Source organism: Furipterus horrens, unplaced genomic scaffold (genome assembly GCF_987537825.1).
Source record: "Furipterus horrens unplaced genomic scaffold, mFurHor1.1.pri manual_scaffold_13, whole genome shotgun sequence".
Classification (NCBI taxonomy): Eukaryota; Metazoa; Chordata; class Mammalia; order Chiroptera; family Furipteridae; genus Furipterus; species Furipterus horrens.
The window spans coordinates 49,070,136-49,087,541 of record NW_028327183.1 but is presented as its reverse complement, the minus strand read 5'-3'; the positions used below and the strand labels follow the sequence as shown (position 1 = coordinate 49,087,541).

Below are 17,406 nucleotides of genomic sequence, written 5' to 3'. Positions count from 1 at the left end.
ATGACCACTGCTCATTGTCTGAGGGAGAGAATGTCACCCCTACTGTGGACATGGTACAAATGAGACAAAACTGAGGTGGAGGTTGGTCTGAAATGTGACCTTAAGTCAACAATAATGACAATGTCAGGTCACATTTTTGAGCATTTGTTGACTCAATGAAAATCTTTTAAGAACTATTCAACTTCAGAACAAATCTATTATAATAATGCAAGAAAGTTTTATTTAGAATTTAACAGCATAGAAGGGGAAAGGAGGGTCAGTCAAAGTCCATCTGCAGCTCAAGGGGCCAACTATAAACAAACGTTAGGGGGTTGGAGACTCCACACATGTATATTCCAGCATCTTCCTTCTTGACAGGGTCTATGGTGAGGCTTCTGTGGTCCTCGGACAATTTCATTCTCTCTGTGAGTTGCAGCTTCATGTTATTGAAGAACCACTGGGTGGAGACTGCATTTGTGTAGCAGGTCAAGACCACAGCATCTTCATTCCCTGTGACTGTGGAGCTGCTGGCTAAGAGGGCGGGCATTCTCAAAGACTCTGTGGAGAAACAGAGAATGTGACAGAATGGGCTTGAGACATGGAGCCATGCTGCTTCCTCAGACATCTCAGCCCCTCACAGTCCACAGTGAGCTTCTAAAGGTCACCTGGGCATGGTCCTGACTTTTGCAGAAGCACAATTGTCTAAGTTCAGGTGACAGTATGTGAGGAGAGAGCTGCATCTCTTTTCTGACCCCAGAGTGATTCTCTACCTGTTCCCTCAAACTTCTCTGTAGTAGCAGCACACTAAACCCCTTCTAAAGCCCATGTGTCCTGTAGTCTCATCATCAAGTACAATTTTTCTCTCATGAACTTTTATTGATATTTTCTAGAACTCTTTTTTGACTTCACAAAACATTATGCCCCACTCCTTATGTAAACTTTAATGTATGTTTGGGAAGGCAGGCCACCACCTTTGTCCACCCAACACCCACAGGTCAGATAGCAATCACTCACCGTATACTTTAAGTTGTCTGATTTCTATTTCTTTTTCTGAATTTGGATGGTAGCTTATTCCTGTGTACAATCCAGTGTCATTCATGGTGACATTCTTTAACACCAAGGACCCATTGGAATTTATTGTAATTCGTCCACTTACAGGACATTTTAAGTGACTATTTGAGTTTACTTTAAGAACTGCAATTACATCATTTTTGTCCACACTTGACCCCCTGTACCACATGAAGGTTCCAGCATTGAAAGTGTTGTTGCCAATAGGTAGAATCACTTCATCCCCTTCAGCAGCACTGGTCAAATGGAAACCAAAGTGGGCTGTGGTGGGCAGGCACCAGAAGTTTAAGAGTGAGGCTAGGAAATAAGAAAAAACATGGGTCAACATTTGTATCTGTGTATTAGGATGGAAAGATGAGGCCCTGAATTCTGAGCATGTCTCTTTATTTCTCAGTCTTTGTCTGAGTGTCTCCCATGGTCAAGGTCAACAGCATGGTCACCATTACTTCAGCACCTCTGAAGCTGTTACTTTTTCTGTTGCCAATACTTCTCTACAGGTGTTTGTCCTGCTCACCCCCTCACTGTGCTCAGATTTGGGCTGACGCTAGGGCATTGAGAAAGACAATTCTGCTGACCACCTTCTCTAAAGATTCTTTGCCTTCACTTTCTGCTCTGTTCTTTCATGGCACTTGTGGGCACCTGACACCACAGCTAGATCTTTCCTTGTCCCTCTCTTCTCCTTACAACATGGGCTCAATGAGACAAGGGACTGGTCTGATCTTGGACCTCCTTCACTGCAACAGGCTGCAGATACATGGGGTTGAATGAACAAGTGATCCCAGAGTCCTGTATCTCATGGGGTATATCTTCCCTTTTCTGAGGTTTTGGGAGAGACAATTCTAACACCCATGGTTAAGTATTTTTCTCCTTCTTTCTGACATAAATCATTATTATTATCATCAGTTTTCATAACTAAATACTCAGTGATGAAAAACAAGAAATGAACCACAACTGATGTTTTCCTGCCTCTCAACACTTCCAGATTATAAGCTTTTTCCCCTTGCTGAGCCCCATCTTCATACTGCTCTGGCCTTTTGTCCTTTACAGGGGTGCAGGTCCAAAGAGAAGCCTTCCCTCTTTTCTCAGAGCCCTGGTCTCTTCAGGAGATCCCAGCCAGCCTCTGTGTCAGATCCTCTGTTACCCCAAGGGACTGTCTCCTACTTACCAGCCAGCAGGAGTCCTGGCCAGTGGGCAATTCCTCTGTAGGTAGAGACTGAAAGGGATCCCATGGTGTCTTCCACCTGCTCTGTGGCTCCCTCTTTGAGAAAAGCTTGAGGTTCAGTAAGGCTCCCAGGCACCTCTGTCCTGATGGTGCAATCTGCTGTGAGTTCTACCTGTGTGCTGGGCTTTATTCTGTGGCAAGGTGACTATTTCTGTCATGTGAGCTGGAGGCAGGGTCTGTGCCCAGGACCCTCCCACTTCCTGTCCTCACTTGTGCCACCCCTGTGCCTTCTTACCAGTTTATTACCTTCAATATTTTGTTTTTGTGGGAATTGATGAGGCCTCTGAAAACCACACACGCATGCACACACACACACACACACACACACACACACAAATAACTAACCCACACTCACTCACTGTGTTTGGAGAAGCATAAGGCCAAGGTGTCCAAGTTCCAGGCATTCCCCACAGCTCCCTGTCAGGTGCACAGTAGCCTCTCCCACAGCCTCTCTCTTTCACTTATGATTTTTGCCTTCAGAGCAGGAGTTCTTGAGCTACCTCAGAACCACATGTGACAAGGATGTTACCCCTGCTGTGCATCTGGTCACCTGTGAAACTTTGAAACATTGTGATGCTCAGGTTTGACCCCAAAAGTGCACCTTCAGCAGCTCTCAAGCTAATGGGCAGCCCATTCAAAATGAGATCCCTTCTTGTGAAGGTAGAAATGCTTCTGCTCCTCTCCTCTGAACATGGGAAGTCTCCAGATTCTGTTAAAGTTCTGATTCAGATTTGCCAGGGGTGCAGTGGGTCAGAGACTCTGCATCTAACAAGGACTCAGGAGAAATTGAACTTACTGGCCTGTGGGTACACTTGCAATAGCAAGGCTGATGGGGGCACATGTGAGAGGGTGACGCACTCATGAAGGTATTGGCCTCTGCTGCGTCTTGGTCTTGGGTCTCAGCTCAACACAAAAAGCCTCGTGTCCTCAAAAGTGGGGATTATCTGACACAGAAACATAGCTGGGCACTGGGTCTTCCCCATGTTCTCAAATGCTCTGAGAAAGTTTTCTTTCCTCCCAGCATGGAGGTCACAGAGATGACTCTGGGGGTGAGAAAGGGTCAAGCTGAGTGATAATTGCATAGAGACCTTCTTTTATCTTAAGTTGTCATCAGACTATTTTTGCTTCAGAGGAAGTCTCCAGATTTTTATTAAATAAAGAGGCTCAAAACTAGAAGTCTTAGTAGGTCCTACAGTTTTGAGTGTGAAGGTGAAGGCGTCTTGCATGTCTCAGGAAGAAAGGACTGTGGTGAAAGCCAGGAGACTATGGGCTTCCTGGTCCTTGAGGGACAGTTTCAGGTAGAGCATCCCTCTCCGTGTCTGTTTGTCAGGTCTTTCCTTGTGCTCGCTGACTGTTGGGACAATCTCTAGTTTCTGCCTGAGAGGCTTTCTTGTGGTCACCAACACTTGCCCATGGGTGGTACCAGGCATAGGGTAGAGAGCAACACAGAGGTGCCTGAGAGAAGAGGTGCCCCCAGAGGTGCACATCCATAGATATGAAGCAGATAAATTGTTACAATGAAAATAAACATGTCTCTTACTTAAAGTCTTTTTAAAAAATATTTTATTTATTTATTTTTTGAGAGAGGGGAATGGAGGTAGAAAGAGAGGGAGAGAAACATCAGTGTGTGGTTGCCTCTCCTGTGCCCCCAACCTGGGACCCGGCCCAACCTAGGCACGTGCCCTGGTGTGGAATCAAACCAGCAACCCCCTGGCTCCCAGACTCTCACTCAATCCACTGAGCCACACCAGCCAGGGCTATTAAAGTCTTTTCATGCTCTTGTAATCTCTGTATTCTTCACCTCTCCACCTCCTCTTTTAGAGTAAAGAACCTCTCATAGGATTTTTTAATTTGCAGTTTTTTATCACAAAGTATGTAATTTAAGGCCAAGGTTGACTTCTTGACTCAAAACGATTATTTTGACAAGTTCTTTCTTTTTTTTTCTCTAATTATATCTCATCCCAGGCATGCATTAATCTTGTTTATCTATTCACCCCTTTGTAGATGTTTGTGTTGTTTCCCATTTGGGGCTACTACAGGTAAACCTGCCATAAACATTTGTGCATAACAGTCTTTATCGCAAAGAATCAGTGCGTGTGAAACCACTGAGTAGCTAGAGAAATGGAAGTGAAGGAACTGCCACTGGAGGTCTGGTGTCAAAGTCACACTGCCACAGCTCCCACCCAGAGGTAGAGAAGCACCTTTTTCTTAACATAGAGCTGCGTCCGCCACAGCCTGTCCATCAGTCAACACAGTAGCAGAAATAATGGCCCCGTCTCACTTCCAGCTTCTAAATTGTGAACACATGAACCTCAGAAACAGCATTTCACCCACATCTGGATTCTCAGTCTCTAGGAGTCAGGGAGAGGAAGTGTTTCATGTTTCAGTTGCTCTGACATAGGAGGAAACTAAGCAAAATAGAGCATTAGCTTCAAGTGCCATAGACAATTAATGGCATGTCTGAGAGTCTGTGAGTGAGTGACCCCATCTCAAGAAGCCTCAGTTCTCACGTGGGACGTCATAAAAAGATGTCTGGTCTTCTTTGCTGGAATTCAGAAAAGAGCAGATAAGTCTTTTGACATTTTCTAAGTAATGAGGGCGATGAGTGTCTTTGTTGTGATGAGGCAACTCCTGGCGGGCCTCTGGGTAGCTGCAGAGTGAGGGCAGGTCACCAGGAAGACCAAGTTTTGGTCAGAAGCTTGAAATGTTCAGCTGACAATATAAGAAATGTTTAAACCTGAAGAGGATTTTTATTAATCTACTTAAGCCAAACATGTCGATAATTGCTGGGAAGCAAAATCTCAATGGATTGAGAAAATCTCTGGAGAATGACAATTTCGTACCTTATTTTATACAGTACAGTCAAAGCCAGAGGCCTAAGGGGTTACATAATATTCACTGGCAAAACATTAAGAAGGTGGGAGAAAGTAAAGTTCAGAAATCCCTGAGATTGGGTAAAAAGTAAAACAAATAGACACATATAATTGTTAGATTGGTTGCTACAGGAGAGTTAGCAGTTAACAATTAACACAGTAACTATAGTAATGAAAATTTATGTGGTCTCTGCTCTGGTGCAATGGGGGGTCTGGATAAACAATATTACCGTGACACTTTAAAGGTATGTTCTAGTAGAGGCATAAAGACAATAAACACCCTCAGTAAAGGTAAAAGTTGACCTTTGTCAAGGAAGTTTCTGACCTAGGATATGACTACCCGTCATGACTAGATTTAGTTAAAAGTTTCTATTTCAGACCATTTTATGTGCTTACTTCAAGTCTGAATGTGTAGGTCTCACCATTCAGGCCTCCCCTGAGCTTGTCATATTTAGTATGTTGCCTGCCTAAAGAAAGCATCGGGGACCAAACTTTTGGTTAGATAATATTGTCTCTCAGTGCTAGGAAGGTATTTTAGGGAGTCTTTTTCAAAAATTATTAAGTATATTTTATTGATTATGTTGTAACAGTCGTTCCAATTTTTTTCCCCTTTGCTCCCCTCTGCCCAATACCGCCCTTTCCTCCAACAATCCCAGACCCCTTAGTTCAAGTCCATAGGTCGTTCATCTAAGTTCTTTGGCTTCACCCTTTCTATATTATTCTTAACTTCCCCCTGTCTATTTTGTACCAACCGATTATGCTTCTTAATCCCTGAACCATATCCCCATTTCTCCCCCTCCCCCCTCCCAGCTGATAACCCTCCAAATAATCCCCATACCTATGATTCTGTTCCTATTCTGGTTTTCTTGGTTGGATTTTGTTGTTATTTCTTAGATTCAGTTGTTGATAGTTGTGAGTTTGTTGTCATTTTAGTGTTCATAGTTTTGATCTTCTTTTTCTTAAATAAGTCCCTTTGACATTTCATATAATAATGGCTTATTGATGATGATTTCCTTTAGCTTTTCCTTGTCTGGGAAGCACTTTACCTGCCCTTCCATTCTAAATGATAGCTTTGCTGGATAGAATAATCTTGGTTGTAAGTCCTTGCTATTCATCGCCTTAAATACTTCTTGCCTGTCCCTTCTTGCCTGCAACGTTTCTTTTGAGAAATCAGCTGAGAGTCTTACAGGCACCCCTTTATAGGTAACTCCCTGCTTTTCTCATGTTGCCTTTAAGATTCTCTCTTTATCTTTAACCTTCCCCATTTTAATTATGATGTGTTTTGGTGTGGTCTTTTTGGGGTCTAGTTTGTTTGGGACTCTCTGTGATTCCTGGACTTGTATGTCTATTTTCTTTGCCAAATTTGGAGAGTTTTCTTTTATTATTTTCTCACATAAGTTTTCAATTTCTTGCTCTTCCTCTTCTCCTTCTGGAACCTCTGTGGTTTAAATGTTGACATGTTTAAAATTGTCCTAGAGGTTCCTAAGCCTCTCCTCATTTTGTTCAATTCTTATTTCCTCATTCTGTACTTGTTGACTGTTTATTTCTTCCTTATGTTCCAAATCATTGATTTGAACCCCAGTTTTCTTCCCTTCACCATTGGTTTTGTGTGAATTTGCCTTTGTTTCATTTAGCATGGCCTTCACTTCTTCCCTTACGCATTTGCCATACTTAAGCATATCTGCCAGACCTGTGAGCATCTTTATCACCAGTCTGTTAGGCTGGCCATCTCCTCATTTGTTAGGTTGGCTAACTCCTCATCCAGTTCTCCCACTGGAACCTTTATCTGTTCCCCCTTTTGGGCCGTGCTTCTCTGTCTCCTCATCTTGATAGGCTCTTGTGTTTGTTTGCCTCAGTGTCTTAGGTAGAGCTGTCGCTCCTTTACATTGTAAGGGGTGGAGCCTTAGTGATTCGTCAGCACAGGGTGACCTGTTTCACCACGTTGTGGTGCTATTTGTGGGGGAAGGGCCTTAGAGAGAACAATGCCACTTGCTCAGCACTCACCCCTTTTCCAGGCACCTCTCCCACTTTCTATGAGACTGGCACCTCTCTAGCTGTTGCCCTGGCTGTTGTTCCCAGAGTGGTTTTTCCTTCGGATGTTCTAGGACTGTGATGGCCCTTTAAACAAGTGGACTCTGCTGAAAGACCAGCAGTTTCTTCCTCTGCCCAAACACCCACTGGTTTGCACAGTCAAAAGCAATGAGTCTCTATTTTCCCTGCACTGGGACCCTGAGCTGTGCCGTCTGGTCTGGTGCTGGAAGCGCTCCCCAGGTGTCCCTGCTGACGTTTTAAAATGTGTGACTGTGCTTTCCACCAGCCTGCTGCTGCCACTGTCACCGCCAGCACACCGCATCCTCTCTGCCCAGGCTTTGCCCCACCTACCTGTCTGGATGAGTGTTTCTTCTTTATATCTTTGTTTGTTGGACTTCCATGCAGCTTGATTTTCTGGAACTTCTGGTCGTCTCTAGTTTTGATGTGGTTGTATTGCTTCTTAGTTGTGGAGGGAGATTCAGTGTGTCTGTCTAGGCCTCCATCTTGGCCGGAAATCTCTCTTCCTTAATTTCTTTTTTTTTTTTTCTTTCTCTCTTTTAATGATTTTTATTTTTCAATTACAGTTGATGTACAATATTATGTCAGTGTAAAACCCAGTGATTAGATATCTATATAACAGACAAAGTGATCCTTAATATATATAGTACCCATCTGACACCATGCATAGTTATTGGGTTGGCCAAAATGTCTGTTATGTTTTTCCATAAAATAAAGGACACATTTTTTTTCACCAATAACTTTATTGATTTGGATATTTTGAGCATGCCAGCTATCTCCCGCTATTGGCTTCTCATGGATAGAAGCCAGGAGAGCTGCTAAACATCTTCCAATGCATAAGACAACCTCACAGAAAAAATTATTTGGACAAAATATCAATAGTACCAAGAAACTTCACAAACCACTTTTGACACATTTGATCAGTCCCAGCACTTTCTCCATACACTGCACAAATCTTTCTTTGCATTTCAGGTGCATTTTTAACTTTCCCGAAACAATAAATTGTAATACACCAAAAATGTAGTATATCTTCTTTCATCTTCAATATTAAAATGGCTCCACAAAAATTCACCAAGCTTGATAAGTTTTTTAACAATGCGTGCTGATATGACAGCTGTCACAATACAATGAAGTTAAAGATAACCAAGCACTATAGAGACATCATAGGGAAAAAAAGTAACAAACTTTTTGGCCATCCCAATATTACAATATATATATTTTTAGGTATATTTTATTGATTATATTGTCACAATTGTTCCATTTTTTTTCTTCTTTGCTCCTCACTGCCCAGCACTCCCCTCGCCCAGCAATTCCACCCCTTCCCCAGTCTATGCTCAGGGGTCACACTTACAAGCTCTTTGGTTTCTCCCTTTCCTATATTATTATCATTTTAAAAATTAATTAATTAATTAATTAATTTTTTATAACAATCCCTCCCTCTCATACTTGAGACCCTTTATAATCTTATAGAGGACAATGGGTGATGGCCTCATGCTCCTCTAGTTGCTTCAAGCTGGACGTGGTCATCGTCCTACCTACCCTTGAGTCCAGAATTCCCTAATAAGAGTGGGGGTGCAGAAGGGAGGGTGGCCTTCCCACATGGGGAAGGATCTTACAGACTTCAGGTCGGTTGGCTGTCCCTGGATAATGGCGTGCTTGGTTTAACAGGCTGGCATCCTTGTTGTATTCTGGGGGCAACAGATTTGGCAACAGGGTTAAAAGACATCATTCAGTCCATAACCACTAGATGACAAAAGGCAGGTATTAATTTTTCAATGTTCCCCATTAGGGAAAAAAGAAGGGCTTCTTTGGAGGAAGGTGTGCCAGGCACGTCACACCTGTCGAAAACCCCTTTGCCCACTATACTTAGCTTGGGCTGAGGGAAATATTTTAGGTTTCCCCCTCTCAGGCCTCTGGGTCCTTTCTGTCCAAGCCATTAGGATAGAAAAGAGAAACCCACTTTAAGGTGAAGCCCACAGACCACCCCATGCTTCACCAACCCAGCCATTTAGTTCAGCCAAACCATTCAGTCTCAGGAGGCAGCGATGCAGACAGGATTAAGTGAGGCCTATATGTATGAACAATCACTCAGGTAATGAGATCCTAGGCTTATGCCCTATGAAAACAGAAAACACATGTTAATTTATGCAACATAACCCACAAGCCAGTCTCTAAATCTGTAAGACTGTCTTATTGGAAAGACATCCAGTTGCAAGGCATTTGACATTCTTATTGCCTATAAATTAAGCATCTTTGATGATACCACAGACCTAGTTTAACTTAAAAATGAAAGGAAACTTTAAGTGAAAATAAACTTTAAAGACAGTTAGCTAAACTACTTTATAATCTACCCCTGAGCATTGTGATTTTCCTTGGCTCACGATTTTTCTCCTTACGTTTACCCTCCTTGTCATTAAAGGGACTGCATTATGTCCATTTTTAATTTACCCTGTTCATTTGTGTAAATACAACAAAAGCAGCAAATGATCACTTATGATCTTTAGTTCTGCTTTGCTGGAACTTACACAAGGAACATTTAGGGTGACCTTCAGTCTGCCCTTCAGGGCACAGAAGCTGAGCCATATATCTGCCCTTCAGCCTTGCCTGTAAACACCTGTCTTTTTCAAGTCCTTCTGGTTTTCCATTGTGCCTTAAGGTCGCTTCTAGCCATCTTTCAGGAAAGCAACCTTCATTCCTTCCATGGAAAGATTGCCATGGACCACACATTCAATCTAGGTACCAGACCTTTTTTCTCATGGGCTTTTACTACCTTCTAAGGTCAACCTTAGTTCCTCAAGGATTTTTGGTAACAAACAGAGCCCAAGCATGCCTCCTTTAGGCATGACATTCTAGTCAAAGTCTTAATCTCTGTTAACAACTGGTCTTATTAGTTTTATGCAAAGAACCTAATGTCATTACTTACTTCTTCAGGATGCCAAATTCTGGAGCGATCAGTTAGGGAGAAAAATATACAGTTTGAAGGAAAATTCTTGTCCTTCCAATATTCACTAGAATTGCATATCCATTCTTTATATTTTCTTTTTCTTTCCCCCGCTAAAATTTTTTTTTGTTTTTCTATTACAGTTGTCCCACTTTTTTTCCCCTATTGCTTCCTCGAACCCTGCCTACCCTTTCTCCCACAGTTAGTCCCCACCCAGTTGTCCATGTCCATGGGTCATTTATACATGTTCTTTGACTAGACCGTTCCCCTTCTTACCTCCTTCTTTCCTTCCCTCCTCTCCCCCTTGTCACTGTTACAAACATCTGGTATGTAACACCTTGTTTACATACATCTTGTTCTATTTTGATCATTTGTTTGTGTTGTTCATTAGTCTCCTGTAATAGGTGATAACATAATGTATTTTTCTTTTATTGCCTGGCTTATTTCGCTAAGCATAATTCTCTCTAGTTCCACCCATGTTGTTACAAATGATAGAAGTTCCTTCTTTCTTTCTGCTACGTAGTACTCCATTGTGTAAATATACCACAGTTTTTTGATCCACTCATCTACAGATGGACAGTTAGGTTGTATCCAGCACTTGGCCATTTATTGTAAATAGTGCTATGAACATAGGGATGCATGAGTTCTTTTGAATTGGGGTTTCAGGGTTTTTTGGATATAGTCCTAGCAATGGAATTGCTGGTTCAAAAGGCAGTTCCATATTTAGTTTTTTGAGGAAATTCCAAACTGTTTCCCATAGTGGCTGCACCAGTCTGCATTCCCACCAGCAGTGCACCAGGGATCCCTTTTCTCCACATCCTTGCCAGCACAAGTTGTTTGTTGATTTGTTGATGATGGTCATTCTGACTGGTGTGAAGTGGTATCTCATTGTGGTTTTAATTTGCATCTCTCTGATGGCTAGTGATGTTGAGCATTCTTTCACATGTTTATGGACCCTCTGTATGTCCTCTTTGGAGAAGTATTTGTTCAGGTCCTTTGCCCATTTTTGAATTGGGTTGTCTGTCTTCTTGGTGTTGAGTCATATAAGTTCTTTGTATATTTTGGATATCAATTCTTTGTCTGAGGTATCATTGCAAATATATTTTCCCATATGCTTGGTTTTCTTTTCATCTTGCTGATGTTTTCTTTTGCTGAGCAGAAACTCTTTAGTTTGACATAGTCCCATTTGTTTATTCTTTCTTTTATTTCCCTTGCCTTAGGAGATATATCAGTGAAAATATTGCTACGCTGGATATCTGAAATTTTTCTGCCTATGTTTTCCTCTAGAACTTTTACGGTGCCAGGGCTTACGTTTAAGTCTTTGATTCATGTTGAGTTTATTCTGTTATACAGGGTAACTTGGTGGTCTAGTTTCATTTTTTGCATGTCCCTGTCCAGTTCTCCCAACACCATTTGTCAAAAAGGCTCTTTTCACTCCATTTTATGTTCCTTCCCCCTTTGTCAAATATTACTTGACCATATAGACCTATGTTTATTTCTAGACTCTCTATTCTGTTCAATTGATCTATATGTCTGTTCTTATGCCAGTATCAGACTGTTTTGATTATAGTGGCTTTGCAGTATAGTTTGATATCAGGTATTGTGATTCCTCCTATTACATTCTTCTGTCTCAAGATTGCTGTGGCTATTTGGGCTCTTTTTTGGTTCCATATAAATTTTTGAAGCATTTTTTCTAGGTATGTGATATATGTCGTTGGTATTTTAATAGGGATTGCATTGAATCTATAAATTGCTTTGGGTAGTATGGACTTTTTAATGACGTTGATTCTTCCCATTCATTAACATGGTATATGATTCCATTTATTTGTATCTTCCTTAATTTCTTTCTTCAGTGTTATGTAGTTTTCTGAGTACAGGTCTTTTACCTCCTTGGTTAAGTTTATTTCTAAGTACTTTATTTTTCTTGTTGCTATGGTAAATGGAATTTTTCTTTCAGTTTCTATCTCTGATTTTTTATTGTTGGTGTACAGAAATGTTTTCAATTTCTGAATATTGACTTTGTACCCTGCTCTTTTGCCAAATTCATTTATTATGTCCAGTTGTTTTTTAGTGGAATCTATAGGGTTTTCTATGTACACTATCATGTCATCTGCAAATAATGACAGTTTTACTCCCCTTTTTCCAATATGCATGCCTTTTATTTGTTGTTCTTGTCTGATTGGCTAGAACTTCCAAGGCTATGTTGAATAGGAGTGGAGAGAGTGGACATCCTTGTCTTGTTCCTGATCTCAGGGGGAATGCTTTCAGTTTATGTCCATTGAGTATGATGTTGGCTTCAGGTTTCTCATATATAGCCTATTATGTTGAGGAATGTTCCCTCTATTTCCACTTTGCTGAGTGTTTTCATCATAAATGGGTGTTGTACTTTATGAAATGCTTTTTCAACATCTATTGATATGATCATGTTATACTTGTCTTTCATTTTGTTTATGTGTTGTATTACACTTATTGATTTGTGAATATTAAACCATCCTTGCATCCCTGGGATGAATCCCACTTGATCGTGGTGTATGATCTTTTTAATGTGTTGTTGGATCCAGTTTGCCAATATTTTGTTGAGGATTTTATCACCTATGTTCATCAGTGATATTGGCCTGTAGTTTTCTTTTTCTATTGTGTCTTGATCTGGTTTTGGGATTAGGATGATACTGGCTTCATAGAACGAGTTTGAGAGTCTTCCCTCTTCTTGAAATTTTTGGAATAGTTTGAGAAGGGTAGGCATTATTTCTTTCCTAAATGTTTTGTAAAATTCACCTCTGAAGCCATACAGTCAAGGGTTTTTGTGTGCCAGGAGTTTTTTGATTGATGTTTCAATTTCAGTCTTTGTTATCATACTGTTCAGGCTTTCTGCTTCTTCTTGATTCAGTTTTGGAAGAATTTATGTTTCTAGAAATTTGTCCATTTCATCTAGGTTGTCAACTTTCTTGCCATACAGTAGTTTGTAGTAATTTTTTACAATCATTTTATAATATCTCTGTGATATTGGTTTTGATTTCTCCTCTATCAGTTCTGTTGTTCTTTATTTGAGTCCTCTCTCTCTCTCTCTCTCTTTCTTTCTTTCTTTTTTTTTTTTTATGAGCCTGGTTAAGGGCTTGTGGATTTTGTTTATCTTTTCAAAGAACCACTGTCACGGATCTCTGACTAGCAGGGTCCATAGCGTTTGAATGAACTGACTAAATGCACCTGGACTGCAAGAATCCTGTGGAGAAGAGGGGACAGTACTGGCTACTTTCTAGAGGAGAAAGCGCTGTTTGCCCCTGCCTTAACATGCTTTTATTGATTTTTTAGGTGGATTACATCCAAGAAAGTTGTGAATCATTGTGCCAATCATTGCCTTATATCATTATTACTTTTATATAACAGAAAAAAGAATGTTACACATTCATGGATGATAAGGATTACTTGTCTAGCCATATCCTGTTCTTACACATTGGCCCAGAATAAGCCCTAAGAAACTGCTTCAAAGTTACATGCTGAACATCTGTTGTTCTCAGCCCAGGATGAGGGGGTCCTTTAGCAGAAAGCAAGCTTTTTAACTATTACAGAAATGCTGGCCTGGTTCCCCTCGGGAGAACCTGTGTGTGGAGTGGGTCCTGTGTGCTGCCACACTCCCACTGGTTTTCCAATCTGAGACTGAGCTACATTTGCCCCCACCAAGCACCCCGGCTTCCCATACCTCCCTTTTTGTTTTTAGTTATATTGGTCTTAGTAGTGAGACCCACAAATCTTACTACTTGCTGGTCCCTCTTATGACCCTCAGAAAATAATTTGTAAATACAGCGAAGCATGCAGAGTGTTGTTAAAACCAATAAACAACCAGCAGCTCTGAGGAGCCAAATTCTTGGGTTAAATCCATCAAACCAATGTTTTGGGTTTAGCCAGCTGAGATTATCACGGAGGGTTTGAAAAAACTTTTGCTTAGTGAGCTGCTTAATGTCCATAAGTTGTTGATGGAGTTCAAATTGTAGTCTATCGATTTGGCCTTTTAGGATGATGGAAAAAGCACCCTGTAAGTGATGTTATATGTCCACTCAAGAATGCTGACTAGTTCTACTTTAGTGGGGTAATACATTGTCTCGAGAATCTGGAGCCATAGGTGAGCTGTTATCTAGTGACCAGGGCATTCTGTCTTTCTCCAGCTACAGTATGGCCAATTCTGTGGCTGAGAGTTGGGCCAGGGTTTCCTGATCAATACAAGTCTGCAATAAGATGTCACAGGAAACAGTGTTGTTTAGCCAGTGGCTGTTCAGGGCATTGAGTCTTCCAGGCCTTTAGTAAGATTTGGTTCCCTGGTTGGAGCAGGTGCAGAGGCTTCTTAGGTGGATAGGTAAGCCTGCAATTAACAAACTTGTGCAAAATGGCCAATTTACATAATAACTCATAAACTGGACTTTGAGTCTGTAAGACCGTGGAGACACCCAGTTACAAAGCCTTTGTTGGAATAATACTTTATCTTTGATGATGTTATAAATGTAGGACTTTTTGCATGTAAAGCAGAGACAAGCCTATTTCTGTAAGACATCAGGGGAGAATTAAGGGGTTAAACAGTGGCAGCTATTCCCTTGGAGGGAGTTGGGAGTGTAGAGTGTTCTCCCGTTTCTGCTAAAAAAAGAGAAACTTTTTTTTTATTTTTGGTGATTACTGCATTCCTTTAGTGTGTTTAAAAGTGGGATTATTTTATTATTTAGTGATTTTGATAGCTACACAGAGGCTAGAGAAGACAGGGGAGATAGCAAGTTTGGCACAGTTTGTTTTTGGAACTGTAGTTTTTAGTTCTAAAATTTACAGTGTTTTAAAAACTTATATGCTTACTTTTTTTCTTATTTGTTTTTTAGTTTTTCCTGATTTATTTATAAACATACTTTTTGCTTTAGATATTAGGGTAGGACTAATTTTACTTTTAATATGTAGATTCAATTGAGAATATTTTGTAGAAGTTTATCTGAAGGAAGATTGATTTCGAGTTTTTCAACATAATTAGCTATTGCGCCTTGAAAATCTAGAGACTGGCTAATAAGCTGTTGTAAATAAAATTGAGTTAGGGGTAAGTGAATACCCCTGATCATAGCCAAATAATTGCTGATCTTTATCTTGTCCTTTGGTTATTATCTGGTAAAAGGTGGAGACATAAGTAGTTATAGTTTTTTTGAGGTTGATGGGAAAGAAATAACTTTAATCACAGCGAGCTGTGGCTGCAGCTGTCTAAAAAGTCCTGTAGGGGAGCCTAACATAGGAAAGCAGAAAAGCCTAATTGGGTAAGAAGGATTAATTCTTTCTATTTGCCTAGTTTTAATATGCTGGCTTATAATATTTAGGCCTTTTTTGGAGTCTGAGGAGATAAAATATGAGACAAATTTAAATCTGGGTCTCTCTTAAGGGTGTTAAAAGGATGAGTAAGCTGGTGGGTAGTTGTACCAAGGCTAGGCCTTAGCTAATTGATAATGCCTGACAATTGTTGGAGATTATTGAGAGTTAAAGGCTTTGGAGAATTGATTTGGAGCACTTGAGGTCGCCAAGGCTCTGATTGTTGTGCTTTCTTAGGAGTTACTTGTAAGCCTGCCTGGGCTATAGATTTCTGTAAATGAGCAAAGGTATTAGCCAATTGTTTTTAGGTTTAGAATTTAGTTATTGTTTTAAAGACTTATGTGATTAAATGTTTTGTAATATATGTAATTTTGCAAAATAACATTCTAAAATAATTAGAATTAGCCTCTTGCAATGCTGATTTGGTGAAGATGTATTGTTTTAGTCTTCCTTTGTTTGGGAAACTCCTTATTTCACCTTCCATTTTGAAAGAGAGCCTTGCTAAGTAGAATAGTCTTGGTTGTAGGTCTTTATTTTTCATTGCTTGAAATATTTTTTGCCATCCCCTTCTGGTTTGTAGTGTTTGTGTTGATAAATCAGTTGATCATCTTGTTGAAGCTCCCTTGTATGTTATTTGCTGTTTTTCTCTTGCTGCTTTTAGGATTCTCTCTTTGTCTTTGAATGTTGACATTTTAATTATGATATGCCTTAGAGTGGGCCTTTTTGGGTGCATCTTCATTGAGATTCTCTGTGCTTCCTTGACTTGCATAATTTTTTCTCTCATTACACTAGGAAAGTTTTCTGTCATTTTTTTTTTTTAATTAGGTTTTCTATTCCATGCTCCTCTTTTTCTCATTCTTGTATCCCTACAGTACGGATATTGTTTTGTTCCATGTTGTCCTTCAGCTCTCTTAAACATGCTTCATTCTTTTTCAGTCTTTATTCATTTTGTTGCATTGTCTGGGAATTTTTTCCTACGTTGTCCTCTAAGTCACTGATCCAATCCTCTGCTTCATTTGACCTGCTTTTGATTGCTTCTACTGTGTTTGTCACTTCAGAAATTGCATTCTTCATTTCTTCTTAGTTCTTATTGACAGTTTCTATGTCCATTTTCATGCTGCTGTAGTTCTCAGCACATTCCTTGTAGCTTTCCTGGAGTACTTTGTAGTTTCGTTGGAGATCATTGAAGCTATCTGACTTTGTTGAGTTCATTGAGCTTCCTCATTACTATTTTTTGAATTCTATGACTGATAGTTTGCTTGCCTCTACTTCATCTACCCCTTTATCTGGGAATTCCTCCTTTCCTTTTGGTGGGGTGTTGTTCCTGTTTGGTGGAGTGTTATTCCTCCTCCCCATTTTTGGTGGCTGTTCTTATCTTTTCTGCTTCTTAGATTAATCTGCTTTTATGTTTTGCCTTTGTGGTGTGACCTTTCATGATAGGAATCTTTGTGACTCAGTGTTACAGACTCCTTGATCTCCTTAACTTGATGCTCTTGGGATGCCCTTTATGCCTTCCATGTGGACTCCCTAGTACTATTTTGGTTTTGATTGTTGTTCTGTTGCTCTTTGGTGGGTCCTTCCCTTAAATTAGCTGACTGAGAGTCACCTTGCCCACTTCTGACAGTTGTTGAAGTGACTCCAGCTGATGCCTCTTGGAGGGGAGTAGTCAGCTTATGACATTTCTCTCATAGTACTGAGGTTTAGTCTGCCCTGGGATCTGGTCTTCTGCTCTCCCAGGTTTTTTTCCAGAACAAGCGTCCAAAGTTTTCCAAAGCTCCTCTAGTTCATTTCAGCCTCTTTCAGCTGCAGCCCAGGTTAAGTGTGGCAAGTGTGCTTTCTCCCCTGCCATCTGACAGGTGAGCCAGGGAGACAAATGGGCACGAGGCCAGGGGCATCCCTGTGCTGGCATGCAGGCCAGGGGCGTTCCTCTATGCTGGTGGGCAGGGGAA

General features: G+C 40.6%; 1 protein-coding gene across 1 annotated transcript; it reads right to left on the bottom strand.

The window, feature by feature from the left end:
* Positions 1-222: 222 nt before the first annotated feature.
* On the bottom strand, positions 223-2,344 carry LOC149995102 (cell adhesion molecule CEACAM21-like). The gene is made up of 3 exons (XM_090260928.1): positions 2,213-2,344; positions 994-1,344; positions 223-537 (listed from the first exon to the last, which is right to left on the bottom strand). The coding sequence occupies exons 1-3, from the start codon at positions 2,274-2,276 to the stop codon at positions 257-259; spliced, it is 696 nt and encodes a 231-aa protein (XP_090117054.1). The 5' UTR covers positions 2,277-2,344; the 3' UTR covers positions 223-256.
* Positions 2,345-17,406: the final 15,062 nt, after the last annotated feature.